General features: G+C 45.2%; 1 protein-coding gene across 2 annotated transcripts in view; it reads right to left on the bottom strand.

Moving 5' to 3' along the window:
* The window catches only part of APPL2 (adaptor protein, phosphotyrosine interacting with PH domain and leucine zipper 2), a 697,737-nt gene that overhangs the window by 312,498 nt on the left and 359,468 nt on the right, over positions 1–25,771 (bottom strand). For both annotated transcript variants that reach the window (XM_069629945.1, XM_069629944.1), the window contains exon 8: positions 590–736. In XM_069629945.1, the coding sequence (XP_069486046.1) occupies positions 590–736 (147 nt within the window). The remainder of the gene's footprint in view (positions 1–589; positions 737–25,771) is intronic.

The raw sequence follows: 25,771 nt of genomic DNA on the forward strand, positions 1-25,771 counted from the left end.
GTAAAAAGTGTGTTAACGCCAACTCCCCACAAACATATGCACATACACAGAATTCATTGACACACAACATTCACTCACAAGCGCACCCATACATCACACTCAATACATGTAACAAGTTTGGAAAAGCAAAATGCCCCCAGCATTGCATGGCCCCATTGGACATGTGGGGTTCTTGTTTCCCTTTGGCTGTTCAAGCCAGCCCAGGAGCGCTCCCACAGCTGCAATACGCATCTAAATGAGTTCTCCTGGGCTGGATCTGCTCTTCCATGATGGGTGAGGTTTTTGGTGGGTCGGCACCCCTTCACCCGTCATGGCAGAGCCACCCCTGGCCACAACTAATCTATGCCAATAATGGTCACTTAAAATCATATGCATGAAATGCTTCATCCTTCATCTAATTCATAACATTATGAAATAAACGTGCGCCAAACATCGTGAACTAATATCTAATAAGTCGATAAATGCACATTTGGAACTGGAAAAAAATCTATAATTATCCAGCCAAGCAATATTTTGGGCTTGGCATACTACTAAAGATGTAGTGTCGCAGAAACACTACTGGTGATTGGAGTAAACCAGTTGTGCCTACCTGTCCTTCGGTGTAGCCGAGCATGGGTTCCATCATCGCGATTCTCTTCCTGTACTGTAGGGCGTTCAGTGCACAGTAGTGTTGTAATGACGAGAGGTGCTGTTTCCTCCTTGCATTTGCCACCTCTTTTGCAATTTCTGTCTTTAACTGTATAAATACAAGTTGAGAACGTTCACTTATTCCAAGACTTATGATATAAACTATGCATAGCGGTAAGTGAAGCAATAAAAGAGAAAACGTGGCAAGTGAACACACAAGGCCTCTAAAGAAGTTCCTCACAGGTGAGGTCTATTGCACTTGGAATTCATTGATGAAAGCACACGACAACATGAGTATTTAAAAAACAAAGAAAGCAGAGAGTTTTTAGATTAGTTTAGATTAGTTTGCAAGCAAAGCAGTATTTGGACTTATGAAAATTCAGGGCCCCACTGTTGACCCCCCCCTTGAATACACCAAGGGTATATATTATATATTACATGGACGCGGTAGCGTCCATGTAGTTATGGTTAAGTTGGTGTTTCCATAGGAAGAGCACTTTTTGGGTGGCTTATAACTTCGCTCCCTCCAGACGAATCCTCACCAAACTTTGCAAGTATATGGCCCAGTCTGAATTTTTTTGCAAAGTTTGGAGAGGTTTGGTCCAGGGGGGGCAAAGTTATAGGGGGGTCCCAAAACTTTTGTTTTTTTCTATAGACATAATGGGAAAATACTTTGCGCACGGCTACAGCCCGAAGCGCTGGACGGATTTACATCAAATTTGCGGCAGGAGCGGCGGCTTGGTCCCGAAAGCGTGCTTTTGCAAATTTGGTGTAAATCCGTCCAGTAGTTTTTTTTAAAAATGACCAAAATGTAAGGCAAAAAAATGTGTGATATCGGTGTTCGCTTCGCGGACGGACTTCCCTGTTCGTTCCGCGGACAGCACCCCGATTGGCCTATGGGCTTGCGTCATGTATGCGGACATGCAACGTGTTTGCTGATTGGATGGCGTGGAGCGCGTCAGATTTTCTGTGGTGCCCGCCATCTTGTATTCGCCGTCGACCACGGACAGTGCGGTGAAACTTGGATTAAAAATTGTATTTAGTGGAGTGTGTTGGTGTGTAAGAACGTTTGGGGAGGGTGGGGGAGTATGAGATAGGTTCAAGGTTTTGTTTTTTATGCGCTATATACGCTTTTGTTGTGTTCGATTTGTCCGCGGAGAACACAGCTGTTCTGACATTTTGTAAATATACAAAATGGTGGGGTGTTCAGAGGACTGAGTATGTGTCCTTTTTGTTCGCAAGGAAGGTAAAATTGAGCTAAAAACACGCAGTGTATTTAAATGTTCGTAAATACACAAACTGGGGGTGTCCTGAGGACGCTGTCCGTATTGTAATCTGTCAAATTGAATGTGTTCTAAGAACACTTGCGGTGTCCCGAAATGGTTGCAATTACACAAAATGGGGGCGTTCTGAGAACGTTGTTTGTATTGTTCGTTGTCAGGTTGAAAGTGTTCCACGAACCCTCCTTTTGTCCGCTGATAGTACAATTTCCTATGGGCCTCACCCGACTTTTTGTCCACTAAAGAAACGATAAATCCGGCTGGTGTGCGCCGACATTATGTGATAATCCAATGACTGGCGCTATTGACCTGGCTGACTTGCTTTTGCGACACTAAATCATATCTCCCGCCCCTAAGCCTGACATTATGAAAGCATTTATATTCCCCGCCTCTCTCTGTGACGTTAGAGGGTGCGTCATCAAACGCGCCCAGTCGTCTCCAGTCCTAGGCGACTTTACGCAGAACCCGGAAGACAACACACATTATGTCACAACACAGCGCGCCACAATTCGGAATATGAAACCGATTTAAAAGCAAACAGCAAGATTGTAAATTTTGTAAAGTACATTTATTTGACATCAAATGTTTAGAGACTATTCAGCGATTTGCATTTGTCTTTGTTGTCGATCCGCAAAAGTTCATGTTGAGCCACGCGATGTTCCTTTGCGTTACAGAGGGTGTTAGATCAGCTTAGAACACAGTGCGCCACATTTCGGAACATGAAACTGTGGTTTAAAAGCAAACAGCAAGATTGTAAATTTTGTAAAGTACATTTATTTCACATGAAATGTTTAGTGAATATTCAGCGATTTGCAATTGTCTCTGCTGTCGATCAGCAAAAGTTTATTTTGAGCCACGCGCTGTTCCTTTGCGGTAGGTAGGCTGTTGGTTTATGATAAAAGCAGTAAATGGTCGCACTGATAATCGGAAGGTTGCGCCAACGAGGCATTAGACCACCATAATGGTTGGTATGTTGCTTCTAGCCGCTAGTACTGCGTAAGGGCGTATTGGTCCTTGGCGATTGTCCCATAAAATGGTGAGGGTCATGAAGTTCCTTACATGGAGCTGCACCTGGCAGTTGAACAATCCATCCGCTGGAGTCTGAAAATCGTGACATTGGCAAAATGGGGCAACAACCTGTTTTAAAAAACATAACTTAGTCTCACCAGCCGATCTTTATTAAAAATATTCATTTTATTTATTAGGGCGTGAAACTATTTGCTAGCGAAGATAGTGCAACGGAGTATGTTAATAATAAAATAATAATATTTTCGCATTTATATAGCGCTAAGAACCATCAGGTATCTCAGCGCTGCTTATTATTACCCATGGTGTGTGGGGCTCATTTATCGACTACGGAAGGATGAAAGGCTGAGTTTGGCCGTCCCGGGATTCGAACCTGCGTTAGTTAGCAAGCTGTGCACGGATGGCAAAGCGAGCGCTCTACTCGCTGTGCCACTTGACCGGCTACAGTGAAGTGGCACAGCGAGTAGAGCGCTTGACCGGCTACAGACCGGTTAAATTATTTCTATTAACCCATCCTGTGTCGTCTGCCTTTTTCAGAGCCCTCTAAACGACAGGGGATCAATTCGGCGGTGATAGTGCGCGGTAGAAAACAATATGCCACATTGAACGAACAAGTACAACTTGACCGGGCTTTAATGCCACGCTATTGTTATTATATTCCGGTATAAAATAATCCAAAGGGTTACTTACATTATAATTGCATTTTCCATTGTCCAACTGTAGTGCAGTCCCAAAATACGACTCTGCGTGTGCCAACGATCATTCTCAAAGTGATATAATATACAAAAGTGGTTTTGTTTCAGAAATTTCATCTTTATCGTGTCTTACGTTTTTGCTACACTTCTTCAAAAGAAGTCTTTCAGCACAATCTCTGTCAAGGTAAAAAAAAAATAGAACCTTATAATGGGAGTCGTGGGCCTCTCCGGGCAGCGAGAAAAAAATGGAAGCCGCTGACCTTCACTGTGAACGAGCATAAATGCTTACTTTCCAACATTCTGTGTAAAGCCATCTGTGAGAACTTGCTGTTTACACTACATATTTGTATATTGTTTGCGTGCTAATAAAAAAAGTTTAAGGGACGTTATGGTTCCAAGTAAAGCCGAAAAACCACTGAAATTCGCCAGTTATGGTAAGCTAAGCAACCATAACTCGCGCCACCACCGTGCACTGCTAAGACTAACACCCAGGACATCAAAGATGACATCGCAAATGTCATTGATGACATCACATGTGCATTTACTTTTCATGAAATTTGTGTACTAGGGATTTTTATTATAATGTTGCGAAAAAAGTGTCAAGGATCATTGCAATAAATATCATACCGTAATTAGTGCTTTGAACGATGCATTGATATAAATAGCATTGTATTACGGGGTTCTATCTAGTATACTGAGCTACTAATGGAGAAACATAGCATTGTGTGCAGCGTACAAGATGAAAGTATAATATTTGTAATGTTAATATGTTGAATAATGAAATGATAATTGTCCTGAAATGTTCAAAAATAAACAAAATGGGGGTGTTCTGAGGACGTTCTTCGTATTGTGTGACTGCTTAGCTGTATGCAATGATGGAATGGCACAAAGAGTAAAGTGGAAATGGTAGAAGGGGTGTCAAAGAGTTACGCGGTCCGCAGACACTGCGGCTGTCCGTGGACAGAGCGTGCTACATCCGGGGTTTTCCAGCAAATCCAACATGGAAAGAAGACTGTACAGATCAGCCAATCAGATGTCGAGGTTGTGGATTTGTGTTGAAAGAGACTGTGTGTGGTGAAGATGGCAGAAGTAGAGAAAGTCAGGGCGTTGGTGCTTGGAGATATGTTTGTGCATGGTTTACAACAGTACGCTCGATGCAGACATGTTGAAAAGAACTTTGATGTGAAAGGAGTGGAGGTGGTGTGGAGCACTGTGCCTGATTGCAATGTACAGGGAATTGTACAAGTTTGTGAGGATATGACCACGATGAACAGTCCGCATGTGGTAGTTTTGCACTATGGTGCTTTCCATTTGGGCAACGTCAGTGCCCCTACTTTGTTGGCTGATTTGGAACGCTTGGTTCAAGCCGTAATGAAGATCCTTCCAAATGCAAAAATAATTTTTTCTGGATTACTACCTAGGGCAATATGGGACAATAGTTCAGTTTTTTTGTCCTCAGCAAAACATTGCTAGGTGTGTCATCAACCGAGGCATGTGTGCCTTCATGCTTACAGCTGGTATGTTCCTCTGTAATAATGAGAATATTGATGCCAGTAATACTGTTAATTTTAAAGAAGATGGCATATCTCTATCTTTTACGGGAAATGCCTTTCTATTTTGGAATGCAAGGGTTGCTTTGGAGAAGGTCATGTGAAGATTTTAGGAGTAAAGTAAGAAAGAAAAACAAGAAAAAAAATACAAAATAACAGGTGTCTGTCAAGCATCTGTAAAAAAAAAAAACAAAAAAAACGGCTCTTTTCAGAGCCAACTTCAAAGGGGAAATGGGGCACACTATTTAAATTTACATTCACCACGCTCAGATTCTCGATATGTCCGCGGACATGGCGGTAGTCCGCGGACATCAAAATCACTACGTGGGGGTTCAGTATGTTCTATGTTACATGCATATGAAGTCAGGGATATTATGGTTAAGTTGTGCTACTAAAAACCTATGAAATTCAGTAAAAAAAAAAAAACGTTGTTAAAGGGACGTTATAGTTCAAAGTAAAACCGGAAAAACCCCTGAAATTCTGCAGTTATGGTAAGATAAGCAAGCATAACTCGCGCCACCGTGCACTGCTAACACTAACACCCAGGACATCAAAGATGACATCACAAATGTCATTGATGACATCACATGTCTGGCTCTCCCTTTTTTCCCTTTACTGACATATCTAGGCCACATAATTTTCTTCAGTAACAGTCAGGAAGTAAAAATTGAAGAGGTACTATATTTGTAGACTTAGGGTCAAGTCACATCATATGAAACATATACATAGCGGAAGACACAGGCTTGAAAGAGCAATCCTTTCTGTGCATGAAGATAATCATTAGGGTTGTCAGCACTTTCTCATAGTTTTATTTTTATTACTCTACCTTCCCTGTATATGCTCATATTTGTATACATTATAGTCACTCTCCTTTCCTTTGGGTGCAGTCACATCATGTGATACACATACATATGGTAAGTAGCAGCTTTGAAACAGAGCAATAGTTTCTCTGCATAAAGACAATCAGTTAGGTTATGAACTCTTTCTGCTACTACTTCTGCTTTTTTGTTTACTTCACTGTCCCTGTATATACTCATATTTGTATGTGTTGTTGTCTCTGTGTTTTGTCTGTAATAATTATATATTAAGTGGGTTTTATTATCTACTTATTACATGTTTCACAGTACGCAAAACTCTAATAAGAAAGCAGTTATTTCACTATTCAACATGACAAGATTATGAATATTGCACCTTCATCATGTATGCTGCACAGACTGCCTATGTTTCTGCATGAATAGCTTAGTATACTGGATAGAACTTCATAACAGAATGCTATTTATATCAATGCATTGCTTAATGCACTAATTAGCTCATGATATTTATCCCAATGATCCTTGACAGTTTTTGATCAGCATTATAAGAATACCTTGTACAGAGTTTTCATGAAAAGTAAATGCACGTGTGATGTCATCAATGACATGTGTGATGTCATCTTTGATGTCCTCGGTGTTAGTGTTAGCAGTGCACGGTTTTTCGGTTTTACTTTGAACCATAACGTCCCTTTAACAACGTTTTTTCACTGAATATACATACATACACACACACACACACACACCCCCCCCCCCCCCCATAGATGGAAAACACAGATCTGCTGTTCCTCTGGACCCTTGCGATCAAGCAGTCTCTGCTCCCACAACAGACTTATTATACGCTGGCTGCATCAAGGGATCGACAAATAAAAAGGTGCTTTGTGTACCAAGCACAGTGGCCAAGACTAGCTTCTAGTGATTCCTGCGATCCAAGGCAGTCTTCATATTGGACATCCCCCCCATATCCGCCAAGAGACTAGCAGCTACATTGGGGAGGGATTGTGGTTTAAATGTTCATTATGCCACGTCACACACCATTTGTAGCTGTCCAATTATGCTGCCATTTATACTGTGTGGCCGTCCAAGGGCACGACCTCAGTAGTTACCATGCTTCTGCCCTCTGGGACACCACCTGATCTACCTTTTCTGCAGACGCAAGGCTACCAACTACCTAGTCCGTTCAGAGAAAGGGCCATATGGAGGAAAGAAGATTTGGACTAGGAGTGTAGCAGTCTCAGAACCTTTGCTTACTACTACGCCCCATCCCCTTTCCTCCTTACTGTAAGGGCGATTACAATGCACATACTTCTGTCTGTGGGAGGATGGTAGCTCACTGACTACCTTGAGACAAAATGTTCCCTAGAACTGACAATAATAGACTGAGGAAGATAACCACGTCGCCGCTTTGTTGATAATGTTCCAGAAGACATGCCATTGAAAGTTGACAGTGGTTACTTTTGGCCTAACCGCATGAGCATGGATCCAGTCTGTGTGCTGTTTCTTTTGCACCTTACAAGATACCATCCATCTGATGGTATCTTATCCTTGGTCATCAAGCATCCTTTAGATGCTTGATGACCAAGGATAAGAGCCTAACAGTGACAAAAAGCATGCCAGATTTCAAGAGATCACTGTTTCTAGCGCTCTTCTGTGGTCAGCAAATAGAAGGTGTGTTTGCATCGGATTGAAGACTAGGCAAAACTCATCGGATCATTATGAAATGCAGATATAATCTTAGGCAAAAGCTTCAGTGGAAATGAGGGCCACCGAGAGCACGGTCATCCAAGGGACCAGCTTGATGTCGATCATTGACAGAGGTTCAAATGTTTGTGGGCCAAGGCTGCCAGCACCACACTGAGGTCGCACATTCCTCTCGCACTAAAAGCAGAATTGTGAAAACGTCCTCTTGTAATGGGCCCGGGTCGAATCTTACGCGCCCACTGACTTTCTGAAGCTTCTCTTCTGACAAACCAAGATGACTGATGAGTTCACAGAGCTCGTCACTACTCCCTAAGGGGGTGCCACCCTCTTTGGGACTAGGAAGGTGAGCCCACAACGCTTAAATCCCCATAGGCGACAGGGTAAGCGGGATCCTCTGGAGGCGACTCCATCTTAGGGGTAAGGGAAACCCCTGCGAGAGACTTAAGTCACCATCCCTTTTCCCCGGGACGAACACCTGTTTGGACTATGCAGGAACTAAGAGGTGTGAGAACTCCGACAATGGCTGGCTCAGCTTCTGATCCAAACTTAATTTTTATCTGCTTTAGGGGAAACAGCAGGAGGACAGAAAAACTGGCCTCACAAAGTACATCAGGTAAGGAACCATTCAAAATGGAGAATCCCCATAGACCACAGACGTTAATTATACCTCAGTCCACATTGAGAGGAGAGATGCTCGAAGAGAGAACGCCAGACGTGGCATCATAGCAAAGTTTCACACTAGGAGAGTGCCACAGCGCCAGGCAGGTGAGAAACCGGAGCCATGCTGTGTGGCAACCCAAGCAAGAACAGAGTACCTCAGTGGGGTGAGGCAGAGCTTAGAGAAGGAACCACCCACATGCTTACAGAAATACCCAGTGCGGACTGGGAGGAATCACCAAACACTGCGGGACGTATAAGAGGCTGTGCGGTAAGACGAGAGGCAGTCGGCCTACATAGCCCTCCCAGGGAGCAGCGCTAGTCAGATGCAGGTAGGCAGTGGCTCCAGAGCAACAGGAGGCAATGCGAGAGACAAGTCCTGGTGTGGGAGGAAGGAACAGAAATCCCAGTGGGAAAAGAGGGTGAAACAAGCCCCGAAGTGGAAAGCAAACCAAGAAACCCCAAAGTGGGGACAAAGACAGAAACAGGCCCCGGAGCTATGAGCGAACCGGGAAGCTCCAGAGTGGGGAGAAAGCGCACAAGTCCCCAAAATGAGAAACTTCTAACTTTAAAAAGATGCCGTGAGGGGTCTGGCTGGAGGCCCAGGATGGCACTGCAGCCGTATAGATGAACTATACACCTAACTGTGAGCCTATGCCAAGGTCTATGTGTTGGAGTGAATTCTCAGAAATGTGCCAATTCCCTTCTACCTTAGAGACCTCCAGCAATTTTCCTGGACTTTTAATCTTTAACCTGGAGAGAGTGAGACCTTTTTACCACTCTCTCATGTATTTCTCTTTAATCTGATCACTGTTTCTTTTGTTTTTGTAGTCTAACAAACTCCATAGGAATCACCTGTTTTCATTGTGACACACAGCACCTTCAGTGCAGTGGCACAGGGAAGTCTTTCAGATTTCCCAAAGGTTTAAATACCTTCTCTTGGATAAACTACTGTTTCCCAGAGCAGTGAAGTGAAATTGACGTTACTTGCATTTTGTAACTTTCTAGACCCAGCACACACTATCTTACTATAGGGTGCTGCAGGGGTTACTTAATATGCCCTTTGTCTAGTTTCTCATGCAACATTTTTATGTTACCCTTTCTCCAATTAATGGCTGGTGGCTGTGGTTTACCTTTTACTACCATTATGTGTTTCTACCGTGGGCTGCAATTGCAGCTTCAGTAAAGCACCCATGGATGCCCATTTTTACTCTGCGTGCCAAACCAGGTTTGGTTCCTTTGTTCATTTGGTCTTTAGCACTGCTGAAGCCCGCATCTGGCTCCAGTGTGTCTGCCAGGAGCCGGAAGTGAGGGAGGTGCATGAAACTCCATGTGTTTAATCTCCTAGGTAACAGGAATGCACTCCTAGGTGAGTGGCAGGCTGGCTGTGCTTGGAGGGCAGCCACCCTGCTGTGTGAGTGACACCTAGGCTGCAAATGAATAGGAGAAACCTGCATAAAAGGCGAGGCTTTTGGCTTGTAAGGCAGAGTCGACCACTGGTACAAAGGAATCAGAAGAAGAACTTGGAAGAGACGCCTGCAACAACTCCTGTACCGTTGGTTTGCCCGGGGAAACACTGATGCTGTGCTGAAGCTTCGAATTCGCCTTGACTTGAGAAGTCCTTCCTTTGGGTTGGTGGGACCAAGCGGCCCCAATACGAGCTCATCTGGAACTCCTCTCAGAGCTGGCTGTACTTCCATTGCTGCTGCAGGAACCGATTGCCAGGGAGAGGAACACCAGAATCGAGTGAGTGTCTTTAAGTCGGACTAGAGCTCCAGGAAGATCCTCTGGACTCCCAGGAAGCAGGACTGACCGAGCCTGAGCCACTTCAACAGAGTGCGGGACCCCTGAAGCAAGGAAAGTCCATCTCGACAGCCAGGAACCGCTGTGAAGCTATTTGCGGTAGACGCAAGGAGCTGAAACACTGAACAGCCACTGAAAGTGAAGTTTGCCGGTTGCGAATCCCTCCCGCTTGTCCCCACAACTGAGGCCCAGGAACAGTGAGATCTGCAGAGCTGTACAGGAACAGAGGTCATCAGCTGCATCTTTTCTTCAATTCAAAGGTACTGTACAAAGTCTTAGAGAACCTATCTCTTGCGGTCGAGTTGATTGCATCTTCTACTACTCACAAGTCTAATCCGCTTGTGGCCCTACATTTGATTCTTCTTTTCTTCAAAGACTTCTAAAACATTGTGCAAAGACTTTTCCATGAACCTACCAGAAGGGCTTCATCCTATATAAGACTTTGGCCCATTGACTTTGGCTTAGCCTCTTCCACTGAATGACTCTTATTGTGGGATATTAAAGTATTTGCTTGCTTAAGAATATTTGTGGTCTCTTGTTTGCTCTAAATAATCTTTTCATTTGACTTATTACTATACGATCCTAAATTCAACAGATATATTAATGTCCCCAGCACCCTAGCAACTGAAGTCACCTGAGAGTGTAGGTAGTGTCTGTCCCAAAAGGGCATCTACTGATTTAAAGATATTAAGAGTGTGTATTTCATTAAGTGTATTTGAGTGTTACTATGATATTGCTCCCTTCTGAAGAAGGCTTATTCTAACTGGCTGATAAATTAATAATTGTTAATTCAAGAAACCTTGAGTGTAAGAGTTTATTTGAATACTTGTAACTGTAATTCTCTATGCAACTCCCCTACAGCTCACATTGACCCCTCCTGAGATAAGCCTAGCTGCTCAACACACTACCCAAACAGTAGTAACTGTAGTCAGAGTTGTGTGAAGTGTTCCCAGAGGGTACTGCATACAAACTTTGCCTAACAGCTCTTCAAGCGCTTACGGCTTCCCAGAAGCATGGAATTCTTGCCTGGCTTTCTCTTGATCCTTTCTACCGCTGATCAGCCCGTTGGCCTTTTAACTTCCACAGCCTGGTTCGCATCAGCCCCGAAAGAGCTGCGTCTTCTCTTACCCAGCCTTGCTCGAAGTGTGCCTGTATGAGCGACCTATCCTCACAGGGAGTGTTAATAGCAAGTGTACATTATTAGAACTACGTGCCCGACTCTGCGCCTGGCCTCATTACAGGGACAGAGCTAATGAAAGTCAGTGGCGGTAATCTTCTGACCTCATTCCTCATCTTCCTCAGTGCAGTCCTGTTGTCAAGATAAAGTGGGGAGGAATTATGGGAGTTGTAGTTTCCCATGAAACAAGCTGGGATAGGGGTTAGATGGGTTGTGGAAAAAGGGGGAATACTGTGTCTCACTATTGGGTGCTTCTCCCCCACTCCCTGAGGACCCCTTACCCAGGTGATCCTCCCTTGCTTGTCCACCCCTAGGTTCGGGATCCAAAAGCGATGGTCTTTACCTGGCCACTTGAGTACAGGATCCCTGCGAAGTAGATTGTGAAACGCATCTTTATTTTTCACAGCAATTACATCCCTGCAGTCTGGGGACATGGTGATGTGCTCAAATCCTGAATATGTAGGAGCCGGCTGTGAGAATGTGGTTCCTGGACAACAGATTGCACACTGGGTGATGCCTGATTGGCGGGCCGGAGAGAGCTAGAAGCTCGAGAACCAGAACTGCCTTGACCATGCTTGGGCCGCCAAGACAAGTTTGCCCGGCTGCTGTTTTGATTGTGTGGAGGACAACATTCTGAGGGCAACAATTTGGGCCATCACACTTTGAATGAGTGGAAAGGAAGGAAAAGCTTACAGTAATACTCCCTTGCTTGGAAACATGAAGGTGTCTCACAGGCTGGCCAGATGAGGATAACTGCTGGCAAACGAGGCGCATTTCCAGTTTCCCTCATGTGCAAAAAGGAGTATGTTGCTTACCTGTAACTCTTGCTCTCCAGAATTGGTATATTTCATGGATTCACATGCTTTGAATATCTCCCATCGGGCCTGAAATCCTCGGGTACCTCAGTATTACATTACACCATTTGAAAAAAACAGCACTGTTTTTTATTCTATCCATGTCGTTTTGGGTGTATTCGGCCCCAATCAATGGGACGTTGACCATCTAGCACCAGCCTGCATGCCATCCTCAGATTCTAATAAATGGAGTGACTACTTTATTGTAGCCTTTCAACCTGGTGTGGAGGTCAGCGCATGTAAATTCATGAAAGATACCAATGCTGAAGAACAGGACTTCCAGGTAAACAACCTATTCCTTCTCCGAGCATTGGATGTTTCATAGATTCACATGCTGTGAATAGAGTAGACAGCAGTTACACTCACAATAGGTGGTGTAAAGGGGAAAAGGCCTACCTTACTGGAAAAGGAGAGTCACTACAGCTCTCCCAACTCTAGCTTCTGCTTTGTTCTGCCCCTTCGTTCTGTCCCTCCTCTCCCTCTAGACAATAGTGCCTTGCAAACGTGTGTGGCACGGCCCAGGTAGTGGCTCTGCAGATGTCAGTCAGTTGGATTCCCAACCACATTGCTGCTGATGTTCCTACAGCTCTTGTGGAGTGGGTGGGTGGTGGCCCCCCCAAGGAGTTTCTTAGCCGCCGTGTGGCTCCACTCAACTCTTCCTCCTCAGTGACCTCAATATACATTTAGACTCTCCTTGTTCCTCCTATGGACTCTTCCGTGACCTCTGCGACTCCCATTCCATGTCCATCCTCCCCTCTGGCCCGACTCACTCTGTAGGGCACACACTTGATGTCTTGATCCTCTGACCTCCCCCTCTCCATCGCCATCTCTCTGACCTCTCCTCTCCCTCTCTCCCCCCCCCCCCAAAGCCAAGCCTACCCCAACACTGCCACCTACCTTCTCGGACATCCAGCCCAGGAAGTGTGTGTCAGTTGAGGCTTTTGCCACCACTTTCTCTCCCCCCTCCACCTCTGGCTGTCTCACATCCTGACACAGCCCTGTCTCTGCTCTACTCTTCATTGTCTGATACTCTTGATGCTCTTGCCCCTGTCATGAGGATCCGCTTGAAGTCCATAGCCAGGTGCAATTCCTGGTAGGACTCTGACCTAGATGCACTTAAACGCAAGTGTAGGGCGGCTGAGAGGAAATGGAGAGCTTCCTGTTCATCCTCTGGTAAACTGGCCCGTCGCCTGCTACAAAGACAATACCGACTCTCTGTCCTCACAAAGAACAGAGTCCACATTCAAGCCGGTGTCTCTGCGGCATCCAGCAACTCGGCCAAACTCTTTAAAATCTGCAAGGAGCTGGCCAACCCGGATTCCGACTCCCAACCACATCCTAGGACATAGAGGATTCCAACCCCCTCCAACAGTGAAGAACAAACAACTACTACAGAGAACTCTGCGACAGGAGATGACAGGCCACTTATGCAGCCATTTTTTACACAAGGACAAAGGAAGAAAAGAAGCAGGAGGAGTGGCAGGAAAAGGAAATACAGAGAAACTAACAAACAGGTAGCCGAGCAGGAAGAACTAATTATTAATATAGCTGATTGTAATTTAAGCTTGGCAGAGAGGAACATTTTACAGAAAGGACTTAGCTTTGTACCGACATTCGGCACTAGCTTTTTTGACACCAAAATAGAACTTTTCAAGTTTATTCGCAAAATTTAACTGAAAGCCTATTTCGCAGATGTTGATATTCCAGAAACAGACAGTCAACAACTATCTGGAACTGAAACCCAAGAGTCAATTTACACCACCGTTACCACATGGAACAATTGACATCTTCCATGAAGCCATTTTACGACACTTGAAGATTTCGTTTAAAAATCCAAGATTTTGCAATCTCAACAAGAGTGAACTGTCAATAATCAGAAACTTATACAAGGATGAAACTATCACTATCCGCCCGGCAGACAAGGGCGGGGCACTAGTAGTAGTGAATACGGATGACTATGGAGAAGAGTGCCTAAGACAATTGAATGACACAAAGGTATACAAGGCATTACCATGCAATCCAATCAGAGAAATTGCTGAAGATTTGAAAGCTATGTTAGAGACGGCGGAAGAGAACGAATGGATAAGCAATAAGACTAAAATCTTTTTGACACAGAGCTTTCCGAAGATATCTGTACTTGCTTCCCAAAAGTCATAAGGCATTACTTAAACCACCTGGACGTCCAATAGAGGCTGCTACTCAAAGCATTCTTCAACCACTAGGTATCTAAATTGATACCATTATGCAACCCATTATAAAAAAAACATCCACTTACATCAAGGATACACCAGATTTCCTTAATAGACTTGCACGGATTGAACTTGATGAACATGACCTGTTAGTAACCATTGATGTCAATAGTCTTTGCACTTTGATTCCACATTGCTTAGGACAACAGGCAGTGGAATGGTTGTTAGTACAAGATGAAGAGATAGGCGCCTCAAAAGAATGGATTATGATACTATTGGAATTTATTGCAAAGAAAGCCTACTTCCAATATGAAAAACAGTATCACTCACAAATAAGTGGAATGGCAATGGGGGCAACAATGGCACCCGCATATGCAAACTTGTTTTTGCTGAAGTTCAAAAATGACCATATCATCAAACACCCTGTGTGGCAATGGTACATAAAACATTGGGGGAGATACATAGATGATATCTTTTTAATCTGGAATGATACACAAAAGACTCAACTTATTTTTGACATACATTAACTTGATTGACTCCAAGACTCAATTCCTGTTTGAGATTGGACACCCATGTATACATGTTTGAGATGTCCTGGTAACCCCTTAAGTACCCACATTCAACACCAACGCATACCATAAACCTACGGACAAAAACAATCTTTTACACAGAATGAGTTTTCATCCTCCAGCGACAATAAAGAACCTACCATACAGCCAACTGCTTCATATAGAGAGAATTATCAATACATATTGCCAATATGAACAGGAGAAGAAAGTAATGTTGAACAAATTTAAGGAGCGGGGATATAAAGAGGATGAACTGTTAGCTGCCTCAGAGAAAGTAAGATTACAGGAGGGATCTAATCTGTTGATCGCCAAAACTAAAATCACAAAAGAGAATCCACTTGTATAGGTGAGTAAATACAGCGTACAGCTAAAATTAAGAGAATCATACACAAGCATTGGCCCATATTGACCTGTGATGACAAGTTTCAAAATCTATTTGAGGAAAAACCAGTTTTTGCCAACCAAAGGAGTAGCAATCTGAGAGGTTTGCTTGTCAAAACAAAACCAAAGAAAAGCACAAGACTCATTTCAAAGAAACAAGGAACCTTTCCCTGCATAGCATGCGGAAATTGCAACAATATCACTAAAGGCAACACTGTGACGCATCCCAGAACTGGGGAAAAGATAAGAATTAAGAGCTACTCAACTTGCATGACAGAAGGAGTTATATATTGCATTAAATGCCCCTGTGGCTTGCTGTATATTGGACAGACACGCAGGAAGGCTCGAGTTAGATGGAATGAGCACAAATCCAACATTAGAACTAAGAATCAGTGCTCTCCAGTTGCCAGACACTTCAATCAAACGAACCATCAAGTTTCACAAATGCATGTTCAGATTTTGGAAGTCATTGACGTATGAAATATTAGAACTAGCGTGACAAAAAAATTACAACAAGGTGAAGCATATTGGATAGAACGATTAGACACAGTCTCTCCCCGTGGATTAATGAAGAATTGGGTTTACATTGCTTTATTTAAACAACTATGTGAAACAACAATGTTATGATGTATGGGAAAAAGAACCAGATAATGTGCAATATGTCTGGATGGTAGGAGTCTGTACCTAAGCGGTACTGATCAGAAAAATGTTGGGAAATAACTTTTCTGTATTTTGAGCTGTTTCGAAAGTTGGTAACAGTTACTTTCTAGCATATGTTAACATAACTCATTTTTTCTGCCTTTCTGAGTATTGCAGTGGTCTAGTCATTAACCAACATTGGGATTGATTATTTAGTGCTAACAGTAGATTTATACGGTTGGTTTCTCAATCTTGAAGTAAGCTTGACTGTATACAAAAAATTGAGTATTGGGGATTGCTCTGTTTATTCAAAGTATTTAATGACACTTTGTGAACCTATTTACTAACATTTTGAGAATATTAATTATAGACTCCTAGTCACACATAAAAAGCGCAGTTCAACTTGATCAAAGAATACCTAAACCTAGTACAAGACATACAAGGTTTTAATAACCTCATTATGCTAAAATGCATTAATCATTTTTTACACTAATTACACATCAGTATTTTACTGCGTATTTACAGCGTTATTTCTTAGCCTCAGCGCTAGAAACAGAATCTAGGTTGCCAAGGCGACCAGTAGCGACTGGACATGTCGCATTATGACATGCACACACGTTAAGTTGTATATATTAGTGTTACTTTGGTAACGCATCTTTTGTGAACCGCCGAGACCTCAGCACCAGAACGGCCCGCTGGGACGCGCTGTTCGTTGCAGGAGCGGTATTCAGGTAAGAGATTGCAGTACAGTTAGCTTCCCCTATTTCTTAACAACTTCTTTTAAATCCCAATCCTTAAACACATTCCTTTATCACACAGGCCCCACTCAGACCAGAGCAGGCGCGCTAGTCATACTTCCAACCGTGATCCTATTGCATTTTCTGCGGCGTTTAATAAAGCAGATTCACGTGTCAAGATGGATTGTTTCTTTGACAAGGTACAAACGTCAATTACTAATAATGATATGAACTTACAACATGTAATTCCCTTGTAACCATTTGATACATTGAAAGCATTTACATATTAGCAATGAGGTGTTTCAGTATTTTTGCAGAGAATGCAAGTTAAGAATATTCACGTGTGGACCGGATGTGATTAATGAGATCGCACTTTGGATTTTTTTGAAAAGGACTAATTATCTTAGATAGCCGCATTGGGATATGCGGCAAAGGTTCTTCTCATCACAGGCACTTGAAATGGAATTAAGTGTAAAGATTGTATTAGTTCACATTAACGCATGGCTCTGCTCTACTGCCTGTACTTGGGTTTAATGCACTTGATTTAACATTTTTTTAACTAAAACTGTACGTGACTCTGATGTTTAAGTATAATTGGTGCAATAGACTAAGTTATTGTACTTGAGTGACTAAAAAAAATTACTTTTGTTTGTTTTTCTGGAACTATAGAATTCGCCCTGAAGACCGACCAGAAATCAGGTCCAAAAAGCATTGGCAATTTGCTTGAATTCTGCCTCCTCACTTAAAGATGAACTTTTGAAATTATAACTATAAATAGAATCATAGAGGACGTTGTTGGTCTATTTATCTAGTCGGAGAATTAACTCTAATGGATTATTTTCAGCAGTGAAAGAACTGAATCAAATTCTGCATTAGTCTGTACTACACTATTGGCGACCCATCGGACGTACTTTTTTGCTTACAGTTTTTTTCCAGTATAAGTGCATACTGGGCTTTTTGGGTTTCGCCATTAATTTCTTAAGGAATACTTAACTACGTGTTCAACTTGAGTTTACCAGTAGTGCCCGCCCATACTTTCTGTTTCAACCCTGCTACAGTCTCTACCCCTCATGTTGCCTCCCAGGCTCTTTGCAATACCCTTGTCTCTCACTTCATCTCAAAAACCCAGGACATCCTGTCCACCCTTCCCCCCCCCCTCCTCTTCCCTCTCCATCTGTGCTGGCTGACCCTCCTTTAGCCACCCCCCCACCATCCTTCTTGTCCTTTCCTCTTTTCTCCCCCAACAAGGTCTCTAGACAAGTCTGATCTATGAAAGCCTCGTTCATCCCCGTTCCTCTAAAACCATCAAGGATCACATTGACACCGTCGCTCCGGCCCTTGCTGATTTTTGCAACTACTCCTTTGCCTCAGGATCCTTCCCCTCCCCTCTGAAGCACTCCCATGTGCATCCTCTTTTCAAGAAACCCACAGCTGATCCTTCTTGTCCAGCTAACTATCGCCCAATTTCCATTACTCCCTTTTTGGGCAAACTCCTGGAAATGTTGGCCATCTCTCAGCTTAACCTTCATTCCAATTCTGTTAGCTGTTTCCAGGACCACCAGTCTGGCTTCAGAGCTGCCAGAAGCAGGGAAACTGCTCTCTTGAACATCCGTGAAGATCTGCTCTCCAACCTTGACTCTAACATTCTCTCTGTCCTCATCCTCCTCGATCTCTCTTCTGCCTTCTACACAGTAAACCATACCATTCTGCTCAACCGTCCCGGTGATAACCTGGGTATAACTGATCAGGCTCTGTCCTGGCTGACCTCTTTCCTCTCTGATGGACCCTCCCAGGCCCAACTTGGGTCCTTCCCATCATCCACCTTCCGCTCTACCTGTGGTGTTCCCCAGGGGTCTAACCTCTCGCCCTGGCTTTTCAACTAATACCTGGCAATTCTCGCCCACTGCTTTGCCATTTTCTGCTCAAATTTCCAGCACTACACTGACAACACTTTCAGGCTGCCCTCTGCCACCTCCTCTCCCTCTCTCATCTCTGATTGCCTAACTGCCATTCAAGATTGGTGTGCCGCCAATGATTCTTTGTCTAAATGCCAGCAAGACGGAGATCCTCATCGGCACACCGTCACCATCCTTTCCCCTCACTCTCTGGCCGGCTTCCCTTGGCCCTCCTCCTACTTCCACCTACAAGGCTAAGAACCTTGGGGTCATCTTTGACTCCGCACTTTTGACTCTGGTTCTCTCTAGGTTGGACTATTGTAACAGCCTCTTTCTAAATCTACCTGCCTCTACTCTCCGCCCTCTGCAACTAATCCAGAACAGGACTGCAAGACTTGTCCTTGGCCTCAAGCCCTGGGATCATATCTCTCCAGCTCTGAAATCTCTCCATTGGCTCCCAGTGGATGCAAGGATTCAATTCAAAACCCTCTGCATTGTCCACAAGGGTTTCTGGGGCATGGGTCCAAAATACCTTCAGCTATCCTTCCGCAAATACCTCTCCTCTCGAGCTCTTCGCTTCTCTACCTCCAACTCCCTCAGGGTCAGTCATTTTTCAAGGAAATGAGCTGGAGGTAGATCTCTGTCTTCGGCTGGGGCCTCCCTCTGGAACAGCCTCCCTGCCACTCTAAAACTTGAGGAGAAACATCTCTGGTTCCGGAAGCACCTCAAGACCTTCTTTTCTTCTGCCTTCACTCCCCCTCTCACCTGCTGATCTGTTCTCTTGGCACTGTGCACCTGGCCACCCTCTGTCCTCCAGGACCAGGTACCTGCTAACCCTGCCACCCTCCGCACTGCCTCTGGGCCACCCCTTGCACTGGAATCTGTATCTGTACCCATACAGCCCCCCCCCCTTTTCTTCCTGCACTTATCAGACCTACCTGGTCTGCTGCCTTAAACCTAGCACTTGCAAATTGCTGGCTGCACTACCACTGTTTGTTGCCTTTATTATTTATTTATTATTATTTATCTGTTTCTCCTCTGCTTCGCACTTTCCACTCTCCCTCCCCTTCCATGCACTTTTCCCCTCCCCCTCTCCCATGCACTTGCGAGTTCTCAATCTCACTGGGCCTAGTAAGATCGTTGTTTTGTTCTCCCCTGTTCCCCTTCCTTGCCTCGTCACGCTCTGAAACACTTGTGTACAAGCGCGATATAAATAAAATAATATCATGGAGATTGCAGATGTGCAGATGTTTTCTTTGGAGATGCCTTTGCCACCATAAGGAGCGCCTAAGGCCACAAACATTGCGACGTGAGCCTAAACGACTTTGCCCTGTTTAGGTAAAACTTTATGGTTCTACGAAGGTTCAAAGAATGTAGGGCCATCTCTGCTTGGGATGACTGAGTGGAAAGGAAAGCTGGCAGGACAATCGCAGAATGTACATGAGCACCTTAGGGATGTAGAGCGAGTTTGTTCGTAAAATCACCACGTCTTTTATAAATCTTAAGTATGGTTTTCTTATTGAGGGCACCTGGATTCCTGATGATTTTCTGAATGAGGTCACTGATGGCAGAAAAGCCACCTTCCAGGACATGTGAACCATAGCCATTTAGACTCCATTGGGGCGGGAGCCTTTCTATTGGAGGGTATGTTCTAAATAGGCCTCTCATGAAGGGTTTTAGAATTCTTCCGCTGTTGATGGAGGGGCCTTTTCTTCTATTATTTCTTGAAATGGCCGATAGATGCACTTTTATTGAGAAATGTGATAAACCGTCTTTTGTCAGTTTGAGTAGTTCTGCCAACAGGCGGTGTGGTGACACGTCCAGATGCTCTTGTTTGCACCATTTAGTAGACCCTGCCCTAGCTGCTTGAAGGATTGGTCTGCAATCATGCGGCATTGGCGTGTGATCGAACTCTACGAAGTCAGGAGCTATGCAGTGAGGTTCAGGGACCCTAGATCATGCAGGACTTTGTTCCGCAAGTGCAAGTCTGGGGCTTCTCCCAGTGGAATGGGGCGGTCCTGTTCTAGGTGAAGGAGATCCGAGTACCAGGCTTCCCTCTGCCATGTTGGTACATGGACATCTGGATTACTCCATCAACGGCAGGCGGGGAAACGCATATGCGAACATCCCTTCCCAGGAGACCTCAAATGCGTCTCTTAGAGAATCTTTCTGTGGGCATCTGCTGGCGAAGCTGCAACACTTCTTGTTGGCCAGTGTTGTGAAAAGGTCTATTGGTGGTGTGCCCTATTGTTTGCATACTTTTGTTACCCATTTGTCTGAGAGCTGTCATTTGTGGCATTGGTCTGCTGCCCTGCTGAGGCTATGGGAGATTGTATTCTGCGTCCATGGTAGGTGAAAAGCTTGCAGCGCAATGCAATCGTTTGCCCAATGCCACAGCGCTTGCGCTTCCTTTGATAAAGTTCTGGATCGGGTAATGCTCGGTTTCCTTATATAGTACATGGCGGTGGTATTGTCGGTTAATATTCTTAACACAGATCCCTTGAGTACTATTTGAAATGAACATAGCGCTAGGGCGACGGCCTTCAATTCCAGGACGTTTATTTGTAACCAATTCTTTGTCCACTGCCTCTTCACACACAGCTCGTCCATGTTTGGGCCCCTAGCCAGTCGGGGATGCATCTGACCAGTGTGTGCTGATGTGGGATTTCTTGTGGGGGCATCCCCTTTGTTACTTAGGGAGGGTTTGTCCCCCATTGAAGTTGGCGGCCTAGGCGTGCCATGACCTCTACTTTGTCGCTCCACGTTACGTGTATTTGGAACCATCGGTCCTCCAGGGATTCTTGCAATATTCTCATAGATAACCTGCAATGAGAAATGAGGTGATTGCACAATTACATTTTGTCAAGGATGGCACTCTGTCAAGAGTGGCACAGGGTACCCAGGTAGGGTTTGGGTGGCTGTGCTGAGGTAAGGTAGCAGATAAGCACACACAGCAGGAAGCTCAACAAGAAAGAAGAATAGGCAACAGTAGCTGTGAACAAAAAGGGGCAGGAAATACAAAGGTACAAACAAACTGGATTCCCTCTTGGGGTGTATGCAGAAATGTGAAAGAGTGGTCCACGGACCTTAGGAAACTCCAGCCTTCTGCACAGTTTACTATTACATGGGCTCACTCTGTATGCTCATGGCTGGGAACAGCAGCAGTGGGTGTCTGTACCTGAACCCTAAGGCACAAACAAACTAACAGTACTTCACAAGACTGAAGCCTGTACGGGTCCAGCAGGAACCAAACAATGACACAAAGTACAACACTGAAAACGCGACAAGGGAAGGGGCAGAGGTTGCCTGCCAGAACTCAACAGTCAAGCTCTGTACAAAGGATTTACATAAGACACAAGTGAAGACAAGAACAGAAATATCCAGGGAAAAGGAAGTCAAAGAGAACAAGGTTCAGAACAGAATCCGGAAGAAAGGAAGGAAGGGCGGAAACCTAGTATCTAACTGTAGGGAATGGTGACCGGAAACTGAACACGGAATAGTAGAACAGTAACTCAGGGCTGGAAAGACAAGAGAAAGCTAGCAGAAGGAAATGAAGGAAACAGTAAAACTGAAATGGATAACCAAAGGGGAGGACAGAAGACTCAAGAGAAGGACAGGGATAAAGAACAGGGGGCTGCAGACAAGGAAGAGAGCAAGGGAACAGTAGCCAGGAAACAGGGGGGCTGGAGGCTGCAAACAAGGAAGCAGGGCTGCAGTAACGGATGGCACAAGGTGCAGGCAAACTGTTGAGGACTGCAGAGGACTGTAGTAGGCTGCAAGGCAGGGAGTCCAGAGGAGCACGACAGAGAGCTGTAGGAGGCTGCAGACAGAGCCCAGAGGAGCAGGGCAGCAAGGAGTGAGCCCAAAGAAGCAGGGCAGCGAGGCAGGGAGCCCAGAGTACCGGGGCTGAAGGCAGAGGAGTGTAGCAGGCTGCAAGGCAGGGAGCTAGAGGAGCAGGGCAGCGAGGCAGGGAGCCCAGAGGACCAGGGCTGAAGGCAGAGGAGTGTAGCAGGCTGCAAGGCAGGGAGCACAGAGGAGCAGGGTAGCAAGGAGCTGGATCAGAAGCAGGATAATATGGCAACAGGAACAGCATACAAATCGTGGCTCAAGGCAAAAAGGGGCTGGGAGGACTCTTGGAGCAAGAGACTGTGCTCCTGCAGGCAGCTGCTTAAATACAGCCCTGCCCTGTACTGAGACAGGTTAATTGGCAGCACCTGGAGCAGCACACCTGAAGATAATCTGCCTCCTCCCTCTCTGGTCCTGAGAAGGTGGAAGCAGCACTGATCGCTAGGGATTCTGGTGATTGTGGTCCCAATACTAATGAATGGGAATAGCCAGGAAATGATAACTGTAGCAAGGTACATTGTGGTACATGTAGTTAGCTGAATTAAAATAGAAAGTACCAAATTCGTGCAAATGGAAATTAAGAACCAAAGTGTGAATTGGGGTTGTTCAAAGAGTATTATGAAGATAAATGAGTTCCAAATAGTCCATGATGGTTGCCAATGTGTGCGCCAGTGGCACAGGCGTGACACATTGTTCCCAGCAGTTGCATGTACTTCCGTAGCGATAGGGATTTACCTGGATGGCGCTCGGGCAATATTTGAGGAATGGATTCTGCTCTTTTGATGGCCTGACCCAGGTGTTGTTGGCAGAGAACTCTGACCCCAGGAAGATTACATTGTTGGAGGGCACTATGCAGGATTTGGCATCAGTGATGGAGAATCCCAGGCACTTCAGCGTCTGCATGGTTTGTTGCAAAGTCTGCAGCGTTTCCTGTTTCGTGGCTGCCCTTACCAACCAATCGTCTAGTTAAGGGTATATATTATAGCCCCTTTTTAGGAAGACCGACGCCGGTGCCAAGCACTTTGCAAATTTTCTTGGCGCCGACCGCAGCTCAAACAGCAGCATCTTGAATTGTGTGACAAATCAGAGGATGACGTCACTTCTTCCCTAAGGGGGTGGGGAGGTGGGAAGACCTTTCCCATGGGCCAGGGTGGTGCGGACACAGTACAATGGTCCCCTTGAGGGTGATACACACGGGGAGGATCACATGGGAGAGGAAGCCCCTTATTAGATTAGGGACGACCTTTCCCAGAGAATGCAGTTTAATCCATCTTTACTCCTTCCAGAAGTCCACCCTTCTCCCCTATCTTTACATATAGCCAACCTTCTTTATTGTACAGTCAGTCAACTTAATGCCAGGGGACACTATTGGTTTTCGATATAAGAATTATAACAGTACAGTGAGGAAGCAGATGTGCAGGAGGATACAGATCACTCCAGAGAACCGGAGTGAATGGTCTTGTCTTTGGAAAAATGTGATTGGTCGTGAATAACCCAACAGGGATGTGCGGGTGTTCAAATCCCGTCAGCTGAAACAGGGAGAAAGAGCTACCCCTCCCCCTCCCGAGGAGGACAGTCAAGAGCTACTATGAGCAGACGTGCAGCCGCAAGACCCTCATTTTGCAAGCCTGGTAAAGAAGCGGGAGACGCTACGCACGGAAGACGGAGGTACGGCGCCGGAAGTCCAGGAAGAAAGGACACTGCAAGAAAATACAGCGGCAAACCCTGAGCGGTTCCCGAACTGGAGAGCTGCAGTACAGAGCAGAACCGCTCAGAGAACACCACCAAAGTCAGCGAAGAGACGAGCAGAGAAGACAAGTCCCTGAGAGCCACTGGAGCCTCGCAAGAGAGCCCTCTTCCACGGCAGACGCTAACAAAGAGAAGGTATGCAAGCATACAGAGACAGGCTGGAGGTCTGGGTAAGCATGGGGAGAAAAGTGGAACGCACTTAAGAAGGGTCAGGGAACCTGAAAGCAGCGTGCGAGTCCGAGACACGCCACCCCATAAGAAACCAGAGAGGGAGAGGGTCTGGGACCCTAAATGTAACTGAAGAAAGAGAAGCACTGGCTTGGCAGGAGAATGAACCAAGCCGTGGTAACCACATATTGCGAGACTAGGGCCTGCAACCATATAAGAAACCAATTCCAAAAGGCACAAGAGGGTCTGGGACAATGAAGAATATTGAGACACTTGAAAGGGGCAGACGTACTTGGCAGGAGAGGAAGCCAAGTCGTGCTGTGACCACATTTCAAGTCTGGGACGCATACACTTATGAAACCACAGAGCGTCTGGGACACTAAAGATGTACTGAAATATTTAAGGGACACACATACTTGGCAGGAGAGTAAACCCAGTCATGCTGTTGCCACATTGCTAGTCTGGAACCCGCACCCATATGAGGATCAAATAAGAGGGTCTGGAACCCTACGAAAAACCGAGACTATCCAGAAGGAACTGTAGGTTTGCCAAGAGAATAGATCCACGTTTTGTGATGCAGCTTTGCGAGTCTGGGACTCGCACACATAAAGGCTTGAAAGTAACTAGTTAGAAGCCAGAGGAAAGGAGCCAAACACTGGTTACTGGGACATCGTTAAAGCCCACTCAGCTGTTGTGCGCTATGTGTTCCCGCTCAGGGAGATCGGCTGCGAGCCCCAGAGACCGCGCCTCTTCCCATTGCAGAGTCGGTGCAAGAAGGAAGGCAGCTCGCCCTTGTGGCGAAGCCTGTGCAGTGAAGCCTGCTCATCTGTTGTGCGCTGTATGTTCACACTCGGGGAGATCAGCTGCGAGCCCCAGAGACTGCGGCTTCTCCCATTGCAGAGCCAGTGTAAGAAGGAAAGCAGTCCGGGCGGTAAAGCCCACTCAGCTGTTTTGTGCTGTTTGGTACTGAAGGGCTCCTAGAGGGGTGAGTCAACATAACACCAATTGCTGTTATTCAATAAATCTTTAATCTCCGTTATAAGTGCATTTACCTCTGTAATCGGTTTAAAAATCCGGGATATTTTTTTTCTACCTAACTTACGGGGAGGAAGAGGTGGCAGCCTTTCTTTTTGGCATAATTCCCCACTTGTTTAAAATGATATGATATATTTCATTTATAACGGGCCTGAACACAAGTGTTTCTAGGTGCGACAAGACAAGGAGGTGGAAACAAGAAAGGACAAACAACGATTTTACAAGGCCTTGCGTCATTCAGATCACGCAAGTGCGGGGAAGTGGGAAGTGCTGAGGTGGGGTTAGAGAGGAGAAGCATAGGTAAATCACTAAGTGCAGCCAACAGGTGGTTCATAAGTGCAGAGAGAATGAACTGTAGGGTTGCAGATACAGACCCTTTAAGTG

The sequence above is a fragment of the Ambystoma mexicanum genome, chromosome 12 (genome assembly GCF_040938575.1).
Source record: "Ambystoma mexicanum isolate Mex_15411 chromosome 12, UKY_AmexF1_1, whole genome shotgun sequence".
NCBI lineage: Eukaryota > Metazoa > Chordata > Amphibia > Caudata > Ambystomatidae > Ambystoma > Ambystoma mexicanum.